This window comes from Poecilia reticulata, chromosome 3 (assembly GCF_904066995.2).
Source record: "Poecilia reticulata chromosome 3, P_reticulata-male-v2, whole genome shotgun sequence".
Taxonomy (NCBI): Eukaryota; Metazoa; Chordata; class Actinopteri; order Cyprinodontiformes; family Poeciliidae; genus Poecilia; species Poecilia reticulata.
Genome location: NC_088832.1, coordinates 16,665,593 through 16,689,332, shown reverse-complemented (window position 1 = coordinate 16,689,332; position 23,740 = coordinate 16,665,593). Strand labels below are relative to the sequence as shown.

The window sequence follows — 23,740 nt, the reverse complement described above, 5'->3', positions numbered from 1 at the left end:
CCCAAATGTTCCACTGTGCAGTCCTATTAAAAAAAACTGTGACTTTTACTTTAGATAAATCAGACATGCTTTCTGTGAAAGTATCTCCCCACCCCAAAAAACGATCTCTTCTGAAAACTGTGTTGAGCCAACTATCTAAGATAATGTAACGTGACAATTAAAGCTGGAGGCTGGACTATAACTTTCCCCTAATGACCGTGAGTTATTGATTGGATTCAATCTGACACCGTGTAGAGCCTATAAGCAGAAAGAGCCATCTGTTTTAAAAGAGATTCTAATTGTTGAAAATGTCTCCTAATAAAAGAACATTTTGTACAAAATTTTAAACATCTGTATTTTTCTACATAAAACAGATCAGATGGGGCTCAGTTGTAATATTTAACCTTACGTTTGACTTGCATGACTCTCTCATAAAGTTCTCTCTTGCTTAGAGTCATATGGACAACCATCCTGTCTCCTTCAGGCTGACAGATGCAACATAAGCACATAGACACAGTCACATTTCTTCACTTCAAAAAATTAGTTTGATGTTACATGAATGTCCTGCGGGACATCGCAGACTGTAACAGCTGACAAAACTTAAGCGTTTTTTTCCCATAAGGCAGTCTAAGTGAGACATCAAATCTGATTTGGAGGACTTTGCTGAAGATCGAGTTCAAGTCGAGATAAAGGCCTGGAAAAAAACTCAAGTTTTAACTTTAGGAAGGAAATGCGTTTCTCTGAGGCATGAGCAACAACAACAAAAAAAGACCACACAGACCAAATCTGTCATGTAATCATGAAATCATTTCTCCTCGCGGATGGTGACTCATCTTTTGTCCCTGGTGAACTCGTATCTGGCAATGAGGTCGCAAGACATTTTATATGATGCAGCGCGCCACTTTACAGGGCACCACTCACCACATGGGGAGCACCTCACTAAAAAACACAGCATACCTACAGCTGGTTAAAATGAGCAGGCAGCCTCTCATAGCATAAAGATGTGAAAAAAAAAAAAGAAACATGATATTATTATCTCTGTGCTATTCTGAGGGATATATCACTATGTGTGTTTTAACTGTGAAAATCACCTCTCTACCAGAAATGTTCTTACTTATTTTGCCAGTGTATTTGCAGTAGTGTTGTGGGATTTTCAATATTTTAGGGAAGCATTTGTATGCACTGGATGTCAGTCATTAAAATAATGTCTAACCTACTAAAACTGGGTGTGGTGGACCTAAAATAATCAATGCTTCTTTTTAATTTAACTGTATGTAATGAGACAGAGGCTGCGTCATCCACACAGATTTCCAGGGGACGAATCTCCTCCAGCATCAGGTGTTAGTCAGTGACCTGAACCTCATTTCAAAGCCTTAGAGGAAAGTGATAGTGGGTGACTCCTGGATACATCAAAACCTATTATTTATCATGATAGCAGAGGGAGCTTGTGTCATTACCCACTGTCTGTTCTCTAATTCTTCCCCTGCCGTGACACGTCTGTTTTGCAGTCACATATAGAAAAAAAACAAAAAAAAAAACTACTAACACCTCATTGCAAGGGCTTCCCAACATTGTGACCTTGTGCGTATGTTCTCGAGTCACCTCATGGGAACAGACCCGAACACAGCGCATCCAGATCGAGCACAACAAGTGCCCAAGTGGCTGTCTCGCACTATCCTGCCACCTTCAGTTGATGCAACACTCCTACTCTTTGCTTTTCAGCGCGTTTTGGAGAAACACACGCTGTATCAATCACAGACAATCAAATCAATTACAATTAGCTTGTTGGCAGAGGAGGGGGGGGGGAACAAACAAACAAACAAAAAAAAAAACATGCGTGCACCTGACTTATATATGGCCCATTCAAGGGCGTCTGGAAATCAACGCAAGAGCTTTGCATCTGGAAATGATTTCAAATTATCCACCAATAGTCGATAGAGGAATCTTTTGCTCACCTTTGCTGCTGTCTTCTTGGTTGAGATGCATGACTCTTCTTACCATGTACTCATTTAGGCTGTCATCTAACTAATCTGTACGTTTCTCCAATAGAGTTGTCGACGTGAACTCTTATTCCAATTTATTTCTGCTCTCTTTGCCCGCTTGATGCGTTGTTCAGCTGGCACACAGGGACGCGCCTGCACTTGTGCGCTGTGCGTCCTCCTCTACCTCCTCTCTGCCCCCCCTCCAGTTGGAGCAGGTAGTCTAGGTGAGGTTTGGAGTCTGTGTTGTGGCTCTGTCCGCTTTCTCTCCGAGTACGTTTATCGTCTGAGCCCGGATTCGCTCAAAGGACTGGTCGGAGCAGAGGGTTTAAAGGAGGAGACGCCAGGCAGACGGGTGGGGTGACGTGAAGTAAGTCAGTAGGAGGTCGTCTACTCGGAGATGAGGCGAGGAATCCGCAAGCCCTCGGAGATGCTGGCCGTTTTTATCAAAGGTCTTCATCACGGCACAACCGGACTTCACTTGGAGCTCAATCAAGAGCCCATCCTGACATTTAAACCGAAATAAACTGTGTGTGTGTGTGTGTAGTTCTTTTTTTTTTTAATAGAGCTTACTCTTGCTCATTTAAGCACCAAAAGGGAAGCGCAAAATCTGAGCCTCGTCACAGTCCCAACTGGAAACAGCGGGTGAAAAGCACAGTTCAAAACTGAACGACACGAATTCTTGTTGTCAGACCTGCATCCCCCTCTTATCCTGCCATTGGTTTCGGAACGGAGTCAGTGATGGGCGATTCGTGTGGGGATTTGTGAAAAGGATGCCTTTTACGCACAACCTGCCCAAGTCGTGCTTCAGACGTATTCTGTTGCTCACGTGCCGAGCCCGTTTTACGGTTTCATCGGAGTCATTGTTGCAAGCAGCCGGTGCGCTTTCATTATCATCATGATGCCATTTCAGCCAATAGCCCCACACAGCCGATAAGGAGCATTTACTCACGATTCACGTTCGCCCGGGGCCACGCGTGGAACGTGGCTCTCTGGCGATCTCTAGTGTTGCTCATAAATCAGCTGCGTTCATCTTGGTGTCAAGGACGGAGCTCTTACTGTCCAATAATAGAAGCTAATGAATATTAAAATGCCAGAAGGCAAGAAGAAGTAGATTTGGATATAAATATATGTATATATATTTTTTTTACATCAACAGGTATATTTTGCCATTTAAATAAAAGCATGAGCAGTGGTAAAAAAAAAAATAAATAAAAAGGGTGAGCCTACAATAAAAGCAAGTCGTTTTTTGTTTTTTTTGCAAATAAAAGTATGCATATCCCAGTAATATTCTATAATTTGCTGAGGCTAGTATACATTTAAATAGGTCTACGAATTGCAGCTTTATCACAAAATGTTAATATATTGCATGCACAACACATTTTCTGTCAATAATGTCTTCCTGGCCTTGCAAATGAAAATCCAAAACGACACAATTTATACCATGTTGTTTGCAATAAACAACAAACAGTACAAACAATCAGCCAGGTCATTATAGTTATATGTTCTGACGGCTGTGGGGACAAATGACCTCCTGTAGAGTTCGGTCCTGCAGCCCACTGACAGGCGTCTTTGACTCTGTAGATTTGTGAACTTTGTGGATTCTGTTCTGTCCAAATGTTTTCAGTGAGATGTGTCCTTGACTGTGATCACTTGTTCCGTATGCTTGGCTTAAAGCACAAAGCAAGCTGTACAAACATAGGAAACAAAACAGCTTGCTTAATGAATACACAGAATCTTTTTATTCTTCTTTTTTTTCTCTTGTTTGTAGTAGGTCAGGCGTTGCTTTTCCATTGCCAAGAAGTTTGCACTTCAAAAATAAAATCTGGAAACTTATTTTACTCAGTGTCACAAAAGAAAAATGACTTTTCACTTTGAATACTGAAATATTTGTTTTTGGATTTCTTGTTTTTAAAGCCGTTTGACGCTTGAGATGGTGGTGTTAAGTTTCTTGTGAACAGTCAAGAGTTTTCGGGTCAATCTTTATGCAAACTGATGTGAATTTCAGCCATTGCAAACAGAACAACTATCTTAAAAGCTCACTGGCCACATCTATAGTGTCCTAATATATTTTTGTTTGTTAAATCAGTTAACACTGAATACAAACACAAATCAATTAGACATGATGGATCAGTTGACAATCTCAAGTTATCATATTAATGGAATGTAAACATTTGTGTCAGCTGATTTCAGGACATATTAAAGCACATTTAGCTTTTAGCCCATTGTGACCAACAATTGGAAATAGAGGCTTGTTTTTTATAACTTGACTTTGACCACAGTAGTGTTTGTGGTTTTGGATTATTTTAAAGCTTGGGGGTCGGCATTTTCTTTCAAATGGATCAGCTTCAAACTGAGAAAACATCTGCAAACCAAGAAAAAAAAAAACTTTTGGCATATAAAATATCAACAATAAGTTTTTTCATGTCTTTTATTTGCAGTTAAATTCATAGAATAACTGAAATTATGAAAGAAAGGCTTTTGCAACAACTTACATTTATTCTTGTTTACTGGGTTTGTGCAATAACCACACTACCCAACTGGAAGATTTCCTCATGTTTACTTAACTTCTCACGTCTCAGTCCAGCTTTTGAGATAAACACAGATACACACCTTGTTATGAAACAATATAAAAGACAACGATCGTTCTCACTTGCAGGACATTCTAAGGTTAAGGTTTTAGTGTGCGATCAGCTGCATCTGTGAAGTAAGTTTAGATTTTAATTTAGAGATAAATCTCAAGCAGTGTATGGAGATACCAATATTTGTAATTTTTCTCTCTCTCTCTCTCACAGCATCAATAGCCATGAAGCTGCTTTTGGCAGGAATTGTTTTGATCTCCATCATTGGAACTGAAGCTCAGTGGTACAGATTTCCTATTGAAGCTGTTCAAGGTTAGAAGTGTTGTTCTTTTTACGCTTCAAATACGTCGTAGCTATACAGTTAAAGTTATCTCCGAATATCTCTATTATTGTAATTACCACACAATGTTTGGTATTTTCCCCTGATAAGGATCGTATGATATGGGTCGAACCTATTTGCACATGAGAAAGGCCAACTGTATTAACAGTAACAAATACTACCATGCCAGAGGAAACTCTGATGCTGCGAAGAGAGGAAATGGAGGCGTATGGGCTGCTGAAGTGATCAGGTGAGAAGCACACAGTAATACTGATGAAATTTTGGAAATATATAAAGAGTGCAGCACTAATAGGGAGTTAGAAACATTGCTTTGTTAAAGCTTGTTTAAAACTTTTATTATTATTATTATTATTATTATTATTATTATTATTATTATTATTATTATTATTATTATTATTATTATATTTGAACATGCTTTACAATAAAGTTTATTTGCAAGAATATACATAGATGTATCTTTTAAAAATACCAACTTCAAAGCAGATATTGTACATAATTTTTATTAAACCCAAATTTCTGAAATAAATACGTCTTAAATGTTTTATTAGCTGTCAGTGAATTAAGTTATTGTAATACATAAAGCGTTCAATAATATTCTAATACATTAAATGAATCTGCATATTCTGCTTTTTTATTCCATATTTTTCTTCCTTAAGTACTGTTACTAGATTTGATGCCAGTTTTAAAATACATACATCTGCAATCTCATCTGATGATTTTACTGCCCACAAAAATGGCACACATTTTAACATAGACAGACCAAGATAGACAAACGGGACCACATGTAAAGAAGCAATAATTGTAAAAGTATATGTATTAGAGAATGTCTAATATACAAGGAAAGTAAACCACACTTACGAAAAATCGCAGATACACAAACTACTACATGTACAAGTGTATTCAATTTAAGTAAAAACTTAAATTTCACTTTTTGCATATGTTGCCTGAGAATCATATTGTTTTTGCTAGAGGTCTGCTGTGTGTTATTGTTAAAAGTGAAGCCGTTTTAAAAAGGTAGGAAAGTTAATTAAAGTATTAAGATATTGTAGAGGGATTACACAAATCAATTGAGTGTAATCATATAACTTTTACTGAAAGAACTTGCACATAGTTGGAGTACAGATGAGGTCTCCAGTGCTAATTTATGTTGCCATCTTTAGTCACAATGACGGCATATTACAAAATATTTCATTTTGTATTAATTCATACATGATTCAGGTGGAGGGAAAGCTATACAAGCTGATAACCTATCAAATTTATTCCAGTCTGACTCATATTTATTTCACTTAATTGTGTTTAATAAAAAAATTCTATTAGTTAACTTATAAAAGGGTTTTAAATGTTTTTCCAATTTTAAATAAAATTTCTAAAGATACAAAACAGCCGAGACTTGTCATGATCTGTGGTGTAGAAAGGGACAGATAGAAGAATTGTGATAAAATAGTTTTAATAATAATGGTTTTAATAATAAAAATTATTATCAGAAGACAATATGGAACAAACAAACAAGAGTGCTTAATTTCTGAAGAGTTGTGATTGGTGACAAGCAGAAAAGATAAACATAATCATTGGAATGCTACAAAGTTGAGTGCAGTGCAGAGAGCAGAGGGGAAAAGATGCTAAAATAAAATAAGTATAGCAGGAGCCAAACTAAAACACAAAAGGAGCTACAAAGCAAAACAGAAAAAAGTCGCTTAAGAGTCTAAGCCAAGATGCCCAGAAAAGACAACACATAAAATAAACAAGAAATTAAAAACAAAGAAATTAAAATATGGCAAAACCTTAATGGCAATATTAAACAGCCAAAAAATTATGAGAAAATTAAACACAAAAGTCAAATAAAATACAAACCAAAACAATTTCCATAGTTATTGTTTGTAAATAATTTGTTAGAATAGTTTAATACCTTAGAAATAAGAGGTCACTTAATAGTGTATTAAATCTTAATGCAAAGAATCATAATAAGTCAAAAACAGGAGACGAAATCATTGAAATTGATTGCTACTTGTATTTCTACCACAAGGTGGCAGTGTTGGCCTGTATCTAAAATACCAAACTGACAAATGTTGAACTGTCAGATTTGTTTTCTTTTTTACTTGCTTATTTGCAACAACATATGTGCTTTCCGAAAACCAAACCTTAAAATAGTCAGAAAAAAAAAATCAAAGACAGGTATTATGTATTTTCAAGTCTCATAGTGACATTTTATAGGACGATTAAGTTACCTTCAATCAAGTTAGGTTACATTCAACATAACTTGAAAAAAGTTTGGCACCTTGAAATTGGCCTCTGTCTCTTTAAGAAGCTTCTCTCTTTCTAACACTTAACACCTCCTCACAACAATTTTCCTACATTATGCTATTTACAACCTTTCTTTGGAGTGTTGGGCTGACGACAGACAGACGCGCAGTTCCACCAGGTGTTTGCTCATAACTTCTGCAGCTATTCTGGTGGAGCTCAGTGGGGAAGGCGCAGGGTATGGGCGCTCTGTGAGGGGGAAGCTCAGCTGGAAACAGCAGCACCAAGGAGGAGCTTTGTGGAAATGGGCAGCACGTTGTCTGAGTAAGCGTTTAGGCACCCCCAAATGGCTGCCACAGGAAAAGTATTTCTCAAACGTACATGAAAAAATGAAAGCAACACTCCGGGGATGTTTTTGATGAGGGTATAACATACTCACATAAAGCTCAAAACGTCGAATTTATAAGATAGGCTACATAATATCCCCCCAGCTCACACCATTTTTTTTTAGGACAAAAGCATTAAGTTAAAGGCCCCATGCAGAAGTTTTCCATTGAGGCTCAGTGTTATTTAACCGGTATTTTAAACGTTTGCTTTGTTTACTGGGATGACTACAGTGAATATTCTTCGTTAATCTTTGTCCAAGCGTCTCGTAACGTCTCGTGCCGTGGGGTGAGGTAAGGGGCTCACGCGCAGGGCTGTTTTCACCAACCAGACAACTGCAGTGGGCTCGCCTCGTGTTATGCTCGTTCCGGGGCTCCGTGATCAGCGGCTGTGCTCCGTACGCTGACTGTCGGTGAAACAGAGATGCGCTGCCTGCCAGCTCCGTCTCTCAGGCTGACAAGGAAAGGACTTACAAACATATGACTTTCTCCAGGTAAGGTTCCTTTTTTATATAATTCTACAAATAACACAGTATGTATCTATATATGCTGTAGTCGCTTTTTTTTATTGGTATCTTGAGGGGAGTGGAAAGCAGGAGGATGCTGATCGCTCTGCCTGTGTGGGTTTGTCCTCAGCATCAGTGTTATTAACAACAGGGCTGCTGAGCTCGAAAGGAAAAGGCTTCTTGCTTCCCGAAGCCTACCTACATTTTAATGGGCAAACTCAGTTGAAATATGTCGCGTGGAAGTCCTGTTCTCACCTACCGTTACATTTTCCGGTGATTCATTAATGCGCAGTCCAGTCTACGCCTAAAGTAATCGATTGTATTTAGGCTGTGTTGCAAATGGGCCTTTTAGATATTTTACGTGTCATAGCAACTTCATTCATTTTAAAGTGGTGCTGGTAGTCGACGTCCCTTCCAGTTTAAAGTGTGCCAGCTCATTTTGTTGAAACGCCTTATTATGTCCTACTGTTGTTTCTGCCTATTTTCTTCCAAATCTCTAAAAGGCTATTGCACATTTCTTCCCAAGTCTTTTAAATGACACACTATAACTAGGCTATATTTGGTGAAGTTGAAAGAACGAGGAACCTGACTGTAGATCTCCTTATCTTGAGATAAACATGTGGATGTTTCAGGGTGTTAAGATCTAAATCCTTTGTAAAAAAAAAAAAAAAAAAGCATGACCCCTGTTTGATGTTGGATTTGTATATCCTTTGGTCCCAGCCAGAGGCAAGGACAGTTGCTGATATGCGTAGTGTCTGGATGCTCTTTGTTCTCAGGGAGCAGGGGACAGGGCATGCTTTGTGTTATATAGTACATCTGTCTTCATCCAGTCATGCAGAATGCATTTTCGTGCCAGTTTAGTACCATCGCATTTAGTCCACTTGAATAGCCTCCCTTGGTCTGTCACATGGTAACAAGGTGCAGTTTGTTTAGCTGGTTTTTTCTTTAGAGCAGTTTCAGTATTAATCCTGACCTAATTACTATGTACAGTGCTCAAATATTAATTAATGTAAATGCCATTGAGCGTTTCTGATAACTGGCATCTATTACATTGTTTTGGAGGGATTTTTTTCTACTTCTTTTTAACAAAAATAGTTTTCACTTAGAGACATTTGAGGTTTAACAGGAACCACTTGTTTGGTCATCATGACTTTGTAGAGGGAATTCCTAAATAGTAATGCTCCTTGTTCTGTCATTGAAAGGTGGATTTGCTCTTACTTTGACTATTGTCATGCTGCATAGTTCAAATGTCCTTAAGCTTAAGTTTTTTAAGGTCACAAACAGATGGGCAGACATATATCTTTAGAATTTTTTCTGGTAGAAAATAAAAATAAAATAAAAAAAAAAACAGAATACATAGATCTAACAATTTCTTCAAGATCTCCAGGTTTTGAAGCAACAGTAACCAAAAAGCAAAACCAGACAAAATTTGTAGACGGCCACATAATTTACACTATACAGCATAATGCTACAATAAGTTCCATGGCAATTTTGTGACATTTATAGGATTTTCTGATATACCAGTGTCTAAAGCTAGTTAGTTTAGCGTTGGCAGAGGTGCTGCAAAGGCTGCATGCAAAGGGGAGCTTCTGTCTCCATGTCACTATATTATTTTGCCTGTAATTATTACACCCGGTTATTAACAAAGCTGGGTTTTCCAGTTTCATTACACATATTTTTGTTGTGACACTGAACTTCCCTTAAAATCAACACAGATTTAGGTTCAAACAGATCTTTGTTGTAAAATAAATAGAGACAAAAGAAATAAAAAAGGTTGTTGATGATGTTTTATTGATAAATCATTGAACAGTCAAAATAAAATCCTTCCTTGTCTCTTGGAAATGAAGAGATACACACCAAATTTCCTGTACCATTGGTATTTGGAGCATGTTTGACTTCCACGGGTTTTTTTTTTTTATGCTTGTTTTGTTCTTTTTTCTGAACAGGGATCGTGAAAGTATTTCAGCAGTCCTCAAGCTAGGATAGGTTTTTATTAATCTGCCAATAAGAAATGGTCAGCAATTCGCTCTAAAAAAAGAAAAAAAAAAACAACTAAAAACAAAACTAGAAAACTGAAGTGAAGTGAAACATGTTTGAAAATATTCAGAAAAACAAAAGCATGAAAAATGTGACAAAAAAGAATTACAATGTCCAACTTTTAAATCCGGCTTGGGGGCTTTGACAGAAACTTCTACATATGCAAACACAATATTTTTAGAAGTGAGGTTTCTATATCAGTGCTTTGTTACAGAGCACTTCGTTCCACACCTGCAGTGTGAGACTGACACTCAGTCTGCAGCCTCCTGGGGTCTTACTCATACTGCAGCTGTAGGATACTACACCAATTCTGTTGATGGGCCAGAAATAGGGGACAGCCTCCAGTCCTGCTACACAAAAATGACCAGATCATCAGTTTTTGTTTCTTTAGTATTTGAGAATCTGTGATTCGTCGCCTTTTGAATTTCTCGGTTTAGATAACCTAGTTTCAGAACTGTGACTTATAAAAGTTTTTACAAGTTACAGTATTTCTTATCTTAACATCTTCTACTTTGTAACATATATTGGAAATGTTTTGTGCAGTAAGACTGGTCAGGGCTTGAATTAGATTTTGGCTTTTGATTGATCTGTAAGCTAGTACAATCAGATAATAAGCTCACTGTAAATCAGACTGAAATATTGAGGAATACATGGCGGTCTATTTGGAATGATGTCGAAAACAGCATCGACCAGAGGTGAGAGCTTAATTTCTCTGTTTTTTGACAGCACAACTTTGCTGGCTTCTCTGTTTAAGCTTCAGTTTTCTTCAGTTTAAGTTGAAATAAGGATTTTTATCACACAGGTGGATGTTGTTGCTGCTTCCCTTGATTACAGCATCAGGTGAGTCAGATCTGCTAGTACAGAAAATCATCTTGTAGGGAGTGGTACTGTTATTGTGGTGTGTAACAAAGGAACGACCACGAGAAAACTTTTCCGTTTTCGGTCCCATTTGTATCTTTTGATCATAGCATAATAGATGTCTGAGTAATAATAAAAGAAACTCTTATAGCAATGGTAATTAAATATCCATTGCTATAAGATGCTAGTGTTTTACAATTATCTACAATATTCCTAAAATCAAACATAAATATCCTGAGAAATCTGGGCTCAGCCATTTTGTTCACCTTTGAGATTGTTTTAGTCACAACAGTATTTTCAGTTTTTCAACAAGGCTGTCCTAGATTGCCTACTTGACACAGTGCAATATGGCTGAGAAATGTCTCACAATATCTAGATTTTCATATCAGTCAATATACCTTTAAAATACTAACAAAAGGGGTGAGATGACATTTTCTCTTATCCACAATTCAATCTTGAGCTTTTCTACTAATTTTGTTCTTTCGCTCCAGTCCCTTATCTTTTATTTTTAAGCAGTTATGTGGCAGGGTGGCCAAACTGGCCACACTTACTGACACATAGAGTCTGCATTCTGTGAACTGTGCAGACTCCACACACACTGTCCACAGATGATTGTGATTTCATAGTGGAGCATACCACTTGTCGACATTTCTTCATTTTCCGCATTATGCGAAAGGATACAAGGAAGTTTGATGAGGTCGTTAGCCGCCTAGACCTGTTTCTTCATCACCAAGTCACTGCGCAACAGTCAGTGCTGCACAGAGAGTGGCAGTCATAGTCCTTGTGAATGTCTGCTGTGACTCTTAACGTTTACTTTGCAAAATTTTCAACAACTCTCAACTTTATTGGTTTGGTGTAAAACAAAACAGTTTGATGTGAACTGCTGAGCAGTTTCCTGCTCGAGTCGGTGCGTAACTGGGTGCACAGTCACAAAAATTGACCATTGAATAGCAGACATCACTTGTGAGCCCACACTGAGCCCACCTCAGGCACAGACCACTGAGGAGTGAAGTATGCCCGAGTATTTTGGGAGCAACATGAGACTTTTGCTGTTCATATTACTCAACAAGCTGTTGCTAGGTAACCAGAGACTGAGTGAGTTAATTGATGCCACTAACTTTGGTTACCTGAGGCAATTTCAGATTATCCAATAGAGTCACGGTCAGCTTTAATTGTCTTTGGAGGCTGTTTCTAGATCACTGGTGTAATACTGGAATGCCATTCCTCTCCAGTATGGCTGCAGAGAAAAAGCAACAAAACCAAGAGACCACCCACCCCCATTACATCCAAATTTAAGAGCCTCTAAGACACTTCTTTTTATCTTATTTTCCTTTATATTTTTAAGTCCATCAGTGATTCACAGCCTCATAAAACAGATTTTGAAGCAGTCACTAGTTGAGGTTTGAAAAGGCTCATGCAGGGAGTCAAGTGTTGTTTAGGCTTTCCTGAGTGTTCGGTATGACGCTTTGCTCTTTCAAGTGTGAAGACCAAAGGAAAGATGCATCTAAGGTCTTCAAAGCTTACAGAGTTGCAGGGATTTTCATTGGGTTCTTGTTTCAATTCACCTTCACTATGACCTTAAATATTTTTCACCTCTGATCAATTACATTTATAGACTGAAAGAGAATGCACTACACTGTTTTTCAGAAATTATTTGAAAAATATATAAAGACGTGGAAAATATATAAAGGTTTTTCACTTTGGTTGGGTTGTGCCTTTCCTTAAATTGTATTTTGGATGATATTTGTGATTTTCTTTTTGTTTTAACAAAGCTGACTTAAATTGATTATATATGTATTAGGATAGCATAAACATTCTTAAAAAGATAAGGTAAACATGTGCACAGAGTTTCACTGGTCTTGACACTCAAATGAGTCCAAACCAGTTTCACACTTTGTGGTTAAATCAGGTCAGATTGGGAGCAAAGCTAAATGGCTGAGAAAGGACGAGGAAAGAAAGAAAAGGAAAGGAACCCGTTCTCCTGCAGTGCTTTCTGAAAGAGAAACCCATTCATAGCTGCATTAATCATGGGTGGCACTAAATAATGGCTCTGAGGCAGCACACAGAGAGGGAGAAACAGGAAGCAAAAAGAGAAGCTTGGAAACAGTCTTTTTTATTAACTGGATCCATCCGAATGCTAGCTGTCTGCTTTCACTGCCAATTGGTCTTTATAACTTAGAGATAAGTTATCATCTGTGCTATATTGTTGCATAATGTTTATATTTTCTTTTTGTTAAGCAGTTGTTATAATAAAGTTGTGAGAACTCTTCTCTTTTAATCTTTTGTTGTTTTTTTTTGTTAACATCTAAAGACTCTCAGCTTATTATCTTACTTACTCTGACAAACTGAAATTACAGTTAAAGTTTAACGTTATGGCCCCAGCATACTATGGTCTACTTCACAACATGGAGAAAAGGGTGTTCACATCTTACTGTTTTGTATGTAGCACTGAGCTGGTAAGGCTGAGAGCTGACGCCACCGGTCAGGTGGATGCGCATCAGCCAGACTGCAGCGCTGATTTTCTTAATTTTGGGAGATTGGCGATCGGCCGAAGCTAATCTTATCCTATGATGTTCAGCAAACGTCTAAAAATCCACCACTGTCCTCTTTTACTCTCCCTAACTAGCTCTTCAACTTGCTAGTATCCATTTGGATTGTGGAAAATGAAGGAATTTGTCAAAAAATTTATGAAATCAGTACACTCAACTATGAAATCTCAACCGTGCCTGCTGACTCCTCAGAGTACATCTGTGTATGTGGAAGCACTTCTGATCAGGAGAGGGTCTGTTAAAGTAAGCACAGGTCCATCAAAAACATTGAGAATGCCCTCCCAAGCAGATGAGTTTAATACCCAAAATAAATGAAAAACATTAAGATAGGACACATAGTTTAGTGCTGTGGTTCACCCATTTCTTTAGGGTTCTATCTGAGTGGAACTGGCTTTAAAAGGAGCCCAACCCTGATATTGATCTCTAACTATTGTGATGGAGTTCAATGAGGTAAAGCATATAAACCATAAATATAACCTCAAACAGAGGCTCCTAGGCACTGGGCCAGAGTAAAAATACCAAAAATAGATTCTTCAAAGACATAGAAGCACACTGCAGGGAATCTGTTATTACCTAGAGCCATTTCTTATTACCGTACATCTATTTACTTATAATTACTTAGTTATTTGTCAAGCCACACGGATGTTTTTGCTTTGACCTTGACTATTTATTTCATGCAGGCTATTAATCACTTGTAGATTTTCTAGGAATGCTACATTGTTTTTCTAATGATTCAGTATTGTCTCTATGAACAAATGCAGGACATTTATTTTCCATTTAGATGTTTATTTTTTGCAAATTTTTTTGTCACCTTATTGACGCTGGCATTGGTCTCGTTCAGATCTTTGCTCGACATGGCAGCATAAGTGGCTGAAGGAGACGGACATCAAGTGTTGTACTTCTAATAGTTGTAGTTATTGAGAGCTTTGACTTCTATTTTAGTATTTGCACTCGTGCAACATTTGTAGTTTTACCTTCCTCACTCTTGTCGTTTTAGTCAGAAGATGAGCGTCTTGTTTTCAGTATGCTGTCACTTACAATATGTCATCACTTCAGATGCATTCTCCGGGCCAACACCGTAACTACTGCTTTTGTTTAAGAAGCAGCGTGACATTAGCATTTAGATATGTGGGGAGCCTCACCTGCTGCTCTCACTGTGGGAGCATGCAGATAAATTCATATCTGCTTGGTGCTATATTTCTTGTCTTTGTAGTGACAGATTGTAGTCGTTTCATGAAACTCTATGATGTGCTGTAAGGTGCAGAGGAAAATATTTTTCCCTAGCATGCAGAGTGGTGTCATTATTCGAGCATAATAATCAAGCTAGGTTGTGTTTTTTATTTGCATGCTTGTTGATTGATGGCATTCACAATTGTTCATCATCTGGGTGATAAAGTTGGAATAACAAAATCAGATTTTTTTTTTTTATGCCTAGTGGAAGAGTAGCTTCACGAGATAATGGGGAGGAGACGGGAACCTCCAACAGCATCCTGCTTTGTAATGTAAAAGGAATTATATTTTATCATGAAAATGATTGGTTTATGGGTTTTAATTACTCAGATAGATGTAGCTCTGTACTTTTGACGCATCAAATTTGTGGATCAGAGGAAACAAGTGTGCCTCACCTTTTCTTGTTGACTATGTGGGAGAGCTAGTGCTACTTTGAATATTCAGTTAAATCATAACTGCTTAAAGCTCTAACAAAGAGCTTCCACTACGTCTATAGTTCTGTACTATATTGACTTTTTATTGTTGATCAGAAGTGCTGCATTTATATTGTATTTTATTATGGGATCACATAGGAGAGATGTGGCTAGGGAAATGTCTCTAACTGGGGAGCTTTGCATTAAAGAGAAGTCAGTCAGCCTAAATAACTAATTGACACACCACCTCTCCTTTGGATGTTGTTTGTTTACAAAAGAGCAAATGTAACACACTGATGGGTTCTAGAGATGCCATTTTTCAATTAGTGTAACAATATACTGTCATTTGAAACAAAAGTAATACACTAGCACAGTCTAAAACACTTAAGTCCTGTCTTAAAAAAATTATGAAAAATGATTTAGATGAATAGAATAGAATAGAATAGAATAGAATAGAATAGAACAGAATAGAATAGAATAGAATAGAATAGAATAGAATAGAATAGAATAGAATAGAATAGAAATATTCCTTATTGCTTCACAGTAGGGAAATTCAGGTGTTACTGCATTAAGTAAAACATTAGAAAAGTGAACTTAACTCTTAATTGAACTCGTGATTGTCTTAGCTTTTGAGTTACTGTCCATATATAATGAGCCTTAATGTCTTAAATTAAGGTGAACTAAGCACCAAAAAACAAAGTAAAATTGGCTTTTACCACAATACTGATTCAAAAGTCATAATCGTATTGTTTCATGATTTTTGGAACATTCATTTAAATAAAGTCAATTTTGTAAATATTTTGTACCCAATATACCCAAAATGTTACAACAATTTGAGAGAAGATTTTAAAATTTGAGACTGTGAAAGTATGGACTTTTAAAATTAAAATTATGAACCCTGGTGAAACCTTTTTTAGCTAAAAAAAAAAAAAGTTATCTAATTAAATGTTCAGGTCTACAGAATGCTCACAACAGATTTCAAATTTATTTAATATGCATTTGAAGACGATGACTTTGTCCTATATGTAGAAATGCAGACTTGATTAGTCCACATCCGACAGACTTAGTTACAAATTGAGGCTTTTACTATTATATCCCTTATAATGGCAAGTGCATAATTCATGTTGTAGCTTATTCTTTGGGAAAACAAGAATGACATCGGTGTCATCTGCTTAATAGCATCAAGCACTAAAAGCTGCAGGTCAGAACTTTATTACTGGGCTGTATTGATGATGCATGTTGTTTATCTGTGCTGCGGCTTAAATCTTTCTAAGTTTATCTTTTGTTCCATCTTTTGGTGCCTTGAGTGTGTAATTCAGAGACGAGTGCTGGTTAGATGTCTGGGACAGGAGGTCATGGCATCATGGCAGCGAGCAACCTTGCAAAAATGTTTCCTGAGTGTTTTGTTAAAGTCGGGGAACAGCTTATCCAAGGCCTCATAGCGAAGACAGCACTGTTAGCCTTTGGCAGTCATAAATGATGATGGACTATGAAGGTTAGTGTGATGCACTTCCTACTGGGGATGGGCTCCAGATGTACAGTGGATGTTCACACTTGAGTTATTCTAGGTGGAAGTTGGCTTCCTTGTGTGCATTTTTACGTTATTTTGATTCATCCTTTTGTTTTCATGCTTTCATTAAAGATCTATTTGGCTTCATACGATATTGCATTTGACTTTCACAACACAAGTGAAAACTGAGACAAATTAGAGGAAAAAGAGCCCACACTGGTTTGCTGGACTGAGTTGAATATTTAAAAATATGTGAACATGCTATTAAACAGAAGTCTTTAAATTTGCAACAAAAAAGACAAGAAAAAAAACTTTTACATATTGTTTTAATCAACATAATTGTGCTCTACTGTATGCACAAACTTTATATGTTATATCTATGAATTAAGTAATTATGTAGCCCTGTTCACATTTAACTAGAGGGTATAGAAAAAAATGTCAGGAAAGCGTAAGTTAATCATAATCACCATCATCATTATCACAATTTTCAGTGTCAGTACCTCAGAAACATCCATTGGAGCCCTAGAAACATGAGAAGTGGAACTAAAACACTGGAGTTGCATGTTCTAATTACTGGAACTTAAAAAATGATTAAGCTTCAAACTAAACTACTATGTTGAAGGAGACTTTCCTGTCTGGCTGTTATCCAAAATGTTTTTCCCCACTAATGTAGACAGACTTATGTTAGCATTAGCCTTTATGGTCAGTTATTAGAATATGTGACTGTAAGTCCAAATTCTTGAAAGCACTCTCTGGAGTTTCAGTGGTGACAGAATTAGGAAGCGGTCCCATCAGAGAGCACAGTACACCAATCCAATTCCCTGAGTCAAGAGTCTCCAAAGGCCTGCTATAGGAGACTCAACTGCATGTTAATCTGACTGCAGTTTGCTTTTTGAGCTAAATTTACCCACACAGTGGGCTGATAGTCTTTGCAAATAAAAGCTCCTTGCTGTGTCTTGTTGTGGTGCAAAACTCAACCAGTTTCTACCATGTGTGCTTGATGTTCATGTGTGTGTCCTGATTGAGGATGTTTTGAAACCAAATAAACATTGCACTTTAATTCCTGTCCAGAGAATTCACTACACTGAATCCTGTATTTTAGTAAAAGGTTATAATGTTAAATGCTTGAATCATGATTGAAGTGCTTGTCTTCTAATATATGTGGGCAATAATTAACAAAATCTTGTAATAGGTCCTGAAGTTGGCTGAACCTTAGGACATGTATGTGTTTACATTATCTTTTCATATAGTTTAGAATTTTGTAATATATTTAATGTAATTACAATTCATAATTGGAATACAGTGAAATAAAAAAATCTATTGAAAATTTGTGGATTTAAGGAAGTGGACAAACTCACTTGTTTCAGGCCTCTGACTTCTTTTCTTCACCTTTGGCTTAGTTGTGAGAGAGATCTGCTGAGTGTTTCGTCTTTGAATACCGCAGTGTGCTGCAGTATGAATTGGACTTGTGGGACCCATGCAGGCCGCAGGGCTGCATACTGGGAGCCAAAGAGAACTGCAAGAAGATGGGACACTATCGTTTTAGTTACTGCCAAAGTGATTATGTTATGTTTTTTTCCCTCTCAGTAGAGACAGAAATATGTTTATGGCACCGTTTTATACCGGCACGAACACTGTCTGAAAATGAGAGTAAAATGTACCCACAGAAGCAGGTGTTAATCTAAGCAAAGCGTCTGTCATGTTTTAAGGCAGGAAGCCTTCCAAGACTTATTATGAGTGAAATAAATTGTAGCTTGCTTGTTACACCCTCAGTCAGACACTCTGAAGTTCGCTGTCTCTCTGTTCGATTCACTCTAACCAGAGTGAAAAAGAGGTTTTTAACCTCATTTTTTTTTGCTCCTGGCAATATAAATGTTAGAAGGAGAATAAATAAAAATACACTGGAATAAAGTCCCTGAAATATGTAAAGTAGCTTTACAAAATAAAGGTGTCATACAATAAAAAACTAAATAAATACATAAATAAATCCTAAGAATTAAGTATTTATCAGCTCCCCAAAGATCTTCTTTTGTGTGTTATCAATGCAACTTTTATCAACTTTTGGTTCTCTGTAGTTTGAAACAGGAAATGCATCCAAGTGGAAATGTATTTACAGGCTCTTATTATTTCATAAATCCTAATCTTTTTAAAAGTATATTTTGTATTTTGTGCTTTTTGTGGGCAACATTACCTCTCTTAGTTCTCTTTAGACCCACTGACTTTCTCCTGACCTGCACAGCTTTGCTTCCTGTTGTGACAGATACCTTGCACCAGAGGTTCCAAAACTGTGGGGCGCGCCCCCTATGGGGGGTGCCTTGCCATTGCAGGAGGGGCATCGTCTTGATGAAAAAAACAAAAAAAAAACAAAACATGAACACCAAGGTAACTCTTTATAGCTATTCGTTTTACTCAGCAAATTTAATTACATGTATTATGCTGTGAAAAAGCATCTGCCCCTTAATAGCTTTCTTATGTAAAATGTAATTTTTTCAAATAATCAAGCAATTTTTAATATCAGATCAAAGCAAAATGTAATTTTTCTGAAAGCTCAGTTCAACTTCATCGAGCACAGATGTGATCACTGCTAGACCTATAGAATCAAACTACATAGAAGAAGCACTTGTTACGATCTGTGTTTTCTGTATAGTTATTTTGGGATTTTCTGTGGTTAGTCCTGTTTCCCCGAGTCTGTGTTGTCCTGTCAGCCCTTGATTGTTCCCAGGTGTCTCGTTCCCTTGATTTCCCTCATGTGTATTTTAGTCCACCTGTTGTCTCTGTCTCTTGTCAGATCCCCGTTGTATGTCATTTGTCTTCACAGTCGAACTGCCTAGTAGTGATGAGCAAATGAAGCCTCATGAAGCTTTCCAGCCTTTTGCTTTGCAAAAAGGTTCGTTACTCGATGCTTCATTCATCACTCACTAGTGACATCTGCTGGTGAAACTGTAACAGCCTTGTCACTCAGTTGGATCATACTTCCAAAAATTACTAAATGCAGTATTGTCACAAAGTTTTCATCAAACTCATGTTTGAAACCATATTTAATTGTCATAGGTTTTAATTATTAAAATGATTTGTAGCCAATCTAATCCTGGTATATGTTGAAGGTCAGTGGTTGTGTTGGGGTTTCTTTTATGTCATAGACGGATTTGACAATAAAGACATTTGATGTTTTAGTGTCTTGGGAATGCCTGTTGGAGCATTCGCTTTTTCTTGGATTTCTAATTGGCTCTGATCCCTTATATTTGGCTACATGTTGAATTTTAGTTCTGCAACAGCATTAAATCTGTTTCTGCTGTGATATATCTTTGCTAACCAGACTACAAATAATAGTGGAACTTTCCAGAAGGTGAGAAATTGGGAGTTGGAAGGGTTAATTATTGTTATCTAAGAAGAATTTTATTGTGAGCGATAATCTCAAAGAATTCCCAGAAGTCAGAGATTTTCCTCTTGCTGGCTCCATTTCAGACAATCAATCAAGTTTATTTGTGAAGCACGTTTCAGCAACAATGCAGTACAAAGAGATTTACATCATAAAATCACAAAAATATAAAGTCATAAAAAAACATAATCTACAATTGAGAAAACCAGTAACAAACATTAAATTTTGATGAGTGCCATCATCAATACACATCAAATATGTTGGTCAACGTTAATTTTATTTTGGCCACTGAAGACAAATATTCTCCTCTTATGCGCGCCCAAAAGGACAACTACCTATGAACTAGCACGGCTCATCGCGCTTTTATTTTGAAAATCGACACACAAAATGAAGCAGTCACGGGACCCATGCAATGTGAGGCATCGTTTGTTGCCAGTCACGCGGTTTTCAGGAAGCCAACACAAGCCTCGAAGCAGGGCTTCATGGGACACGCCCCCTTTTTACTCGGGACACGCCCCCTTTTTACTCGGTACACGCCTTGAAGCCTGGCTTCTTCAGATAGCCCATTACTACTGCGTAGTCCTGTGTTGGTTTAGCTCGCGTATTCAGTCATCTGTTTTCAGTTTCTACTGGTATTAGCTGTGTGCTAGTTTTCCTGCCATGCCGCCTGATCTGGACTGTTTTGAGCATTTTCATTAAATTCATCATCATCATCATCATCATCATCATCATCATCATCATCATCATCATCATCATCATCATCATCATCACCATCCTACCTGGGTTTCTGCTTTCATTCTCACCACCACACCCCATGACAACTCTAAGTATCAAATAAAAAAAAACAGAGAAGGACAAGAAACAGTCAGTGCCATCTGTCTGGAATCAGATACAAAGTTATTTTTTAAATGCTTTGGGTCTCCAGTGAACCAATGAAAGCCATTATCTAAACATGGAGAAAACATGTAAGAGAGGCTTCCAATAGAAACTGCACTCTAATACAAAAGAGCTTGTTTGATGTTTTATTGTCTCATCACAGGCAATCAGTGCAGTAATGCCTTCGCGAAGATGCATATAAATGTTTCTGCAAACATTGAGACTCAAAGGAAACATGTTTCTGCCTTAAGTCTTTTGTACCATTTTTGCATCTGTGGGACTGCATTATTTTGCATCCGGCGTACTCTACGAACATGAACGCCTGCAGGGCCAAATGACTTTCCATAATAGCTTTCTTTGCAAATTAACTGAGATCTGTCAAAACACATCATGCTGAAGTCTACACCCAAACTAATGTCGTTCAAGCTGAAAAAATGGGATGTTTACTGTAAAAATCTGCAGGACTGCCCAATATCACATTTATCCTCATTCATTTTAGATTTATCTCTCCATTAAGTACATCTAGGCTTCATGTGTATCTATGTCCTCAGTTTGATTTTCATTTGGAACAGTCAGTAGAGGTGCCTTGCCTACTTGCACAGATCTTTTTTACTGTGTCCCAGCAGGTTATTGCATAGTACCGGTATAGTCATCCATGTGGGAGATATACTTACCAAAGCACATTAGGCATTCCACTTCTCCTATATTGGATACACAGTTTAGGTTTGACATAAGAGAAGATCTCCTTCACACATCTACCTCTAAAGTGAGACTCGGTAAACTAACAGTGGTCTCTTGAGAGCTCCTTAATTTGGCTGCTGTGCACCTGCTGCAGGAGCAAACTGAGATGAGGAAATGATGCAAGGAAAATTGTGGAAACTATGCGTTGGTGATAGTTAATCTACAGAGTCGTGTATAAAGATGTAATTAGAGTGAAAGTTTGTGTGGATATCAGAAAAATTGCAATAAAACACACAGAAGCAGTTTTTGAAGAAGAAAAGAATAAGTAATATCAGATTTTAATAATTAGCATTGCGTGGATCATTTCCAGTCAAACTGTTCTAAGAACCATTTGGTCTGCGCCACACGTTCCACTAGGATGATTACAATCTTAATGACTTTTTGTTCAGAGCTGCTGGAACACCTGCTACTTCCACCAACATTTATTACCAGACAGACAGACTTATGATGTCCACAGTCCCACCGATTAGCCTCATCATACATGGACCTGCAATGCAACCTACATCATCACAATCAACAGCAGAGAGATGGACAGGTGTCATTGTCTCTGCTTAGCCAAATAAAGCAGAGGCCACTACGATTTAGGGACGTAATTGGAGTTACACTCTGTCTCAAATCAAATAGTTGAACCCAAAGTAAAAATTATTCCAACATATTTATCTGATAAGCTTACATCTTTTGGTTCTTGTAAAGTCATCAACAAAAATACAAAGACAAGTTAGACTTTTATTACATCTTTGTGCCTTTAATAGCTTTATATTTTTAAATGCATAAGTGGAACTCTACACTCTACACTACATGGATTTGCTTGTATATTTTCTGTGTGAATTTTTTATTGAAAAAAGAAAAAAAACATTACTGTATCATATCTTCCAGTTTATTCAATAATGTCATATAAAAATGGATACACACCACCCTCTTCTAATAGGACAGCTGCAAGATGAGCTGGGAAAGTCAGGAATTGAATAATGAAAGGGAGGCTGCAAGCAGACTGTGTGCTCATGAAGAAGATGGAGGAGCGTCATGAGGTAGACTGCCGAAAACACTGTGCAGAGAGGGTTGAGAAAAGAAGATGCATGCACATCTGAGTAATTCAAACTGTTTTGAGCTACTCAACACTGCCATCCCTCATCATTTATTAATCTTCTGTAGGAATATTCATCCAGCCTGCTCCAGTATTCTCCAAGATGGGAAGAAATAATTATGGCTTTGTATCATCTTGACACCAGCAGCGTATTACGTTTTTTGTTTTTGTTATTGTAGTCATTTCAACTGCAATCATCGTCAGCTGACGTTTATCATCTGTTTCAGTGTTACTTCATGTTTCTGGTGGTTTCAACAACACAACGTGATTAAAGAGGCAGCACTGTAATGTTTAAAGGGTCCTATAAACCTCACGTCTACAGTCTCACCTTTGTCGTCACGTTATTAGGGCTCAATGTCACTGGTAGTATCTGTTAGACATTTGTGATCTATTGAGATGTATAAAATGAATTTCAGCAGGAAACTAGCTTAATGGATCCGTGCTTTTGCAATTTCAGTCACTCAATCTGCCATGGTTTGGTTCTGATTAAATTCTCGAAACTGCTGCAAATAGACGCCACTCTTGATGTATTATTAACCATTATTGAGCCATATCAATTGTTTAAAATAATGTCATGTTTTGATTGACACCTCACCCAGTCCACGGTTTCTGTTCCATGGTGTTATGAGAGAACTTATTTGTGCACACCTGACTAAAGCATGGGTGCAAAGCGACTAAGGCTCTGAACCACTATGCTGTTTGTTGATTTTCTTTTGTATTTCTTGCATTATATTTTTAAATGGTATCTCAACAGATGGGAAATCTTTTCAGTGTTTACTATCGCGTCAATTTCCACATTTTATAGTCTGTAGAATTGCTTCTATTAAACCACTGGACGTGCAACTCAGCTTGTTTTTGATCAATGAGGAATCTATTTATAGTGCCTATTAAAAGTGTCTACCCACTTGGACATTGTTATTGCTTTTATAAATCAATCATGATCTACGTAATTTAGCTGTTTTGATCAAAAACTTAAAACACTTTAATATCAAAATCAAAACTGATTTTTACAAAAATAATGGCAATTAGAAAATATATTTTCATAAAATGAGGGAT

At 37.3% G+C, this 23,740-nt stretch overlaps 3 protein-coding genes across 9 annotated transcripts in view; 2 read left to right on the top strand and 1 right to left on the bottom strand.

Annotated features, from left to right (window-relative positions):
- Positions 1–3,080, bottom strand: part of syt7b (synaptotagmin VIIb) — a 109,615-nt gene extending 106,535 nt beyond the window's left edge. For 2 of the 4 annotated variants that reach the window (XR_001776466.2, XM_017304019.2), the window contains exon 1: positions 1,935–3,080. Coding sequence is in view for 3 of the 4 variants with exons in the window: in XM_017304019.2 (XP_017159508.1) it covers positions 1,935–1,980 (46 nt within the window). In the remaining variant the exon portion in view is untranslated. The remainder of the gene's footprint in view (positions 1–1,934) is intronic. The other 2 variants (XM_017304020.2, XM_017304021.2) reach the window with 2 other exon arrangements.
- Positions 3,081–4,639: 1,559 nt separating this feature from the next.
- Positions 4,640–5,149, top strand: saa (serum amyloid A). The gene is made up of 2 exons (XM_081605156.1): positions 4,640–4,852; positions 4,971–5,149. Exons 1-2 carry the CDS (start codon positions 4,708–4,710, stop codon positions 5,111–5,113), a joined length of 288 nt encoding a protein of 95 aa, XP_081461282.1. The 5' UTR covers positions 4,640–4,707; the 3' UTR covers positions 5,114–5,149.
- A 2,655-nt stretch (positions 5,150–7,804) lies between these two features.
- The window catches only part of apba2b (amyloid beta (A4) precursor protein-binding, family A, member 2b), a 47,537-nt gene continuing 31,601 nt past the window's right edge, over positions 7,805–23,740 (top strand). Inside the window, exons 1-2 of one of the 4 annotated variants that reach the window (XM_008405206.3) lie at positions 7,805–7,995; positions 10,847–10,884. The gene's annotated coding sequence lies outside the window, so the exon portion shown is untranslated. The remainder of the gene's footprint in view (positions 7,996–10,846; positions 10,885–23,740) is intronic. The other 3 variants (XM_008405207.3, XM_008405205.3, XM_008405208.3) reach the window with 3 other exon arrangements.

What these genes read in the sequence shown, in the direction of transcription:
- saa (XM_081605156.1), top strand. Translation starts at nt 4,708, where the DNA reads ATGGAGATACCAATATTTGTAATTTTTCTCTCTCTCTCTCTCACAGCA. An exon ending in TCCTATTGAAGCTGTTCAAG is followed by an intron (nt 4,853 to 4,970) that starts GTTAGAAGTGTT and finishes TCCCCTGATAAG; the next exon opens with GATCGTATGATATGGGTCGA.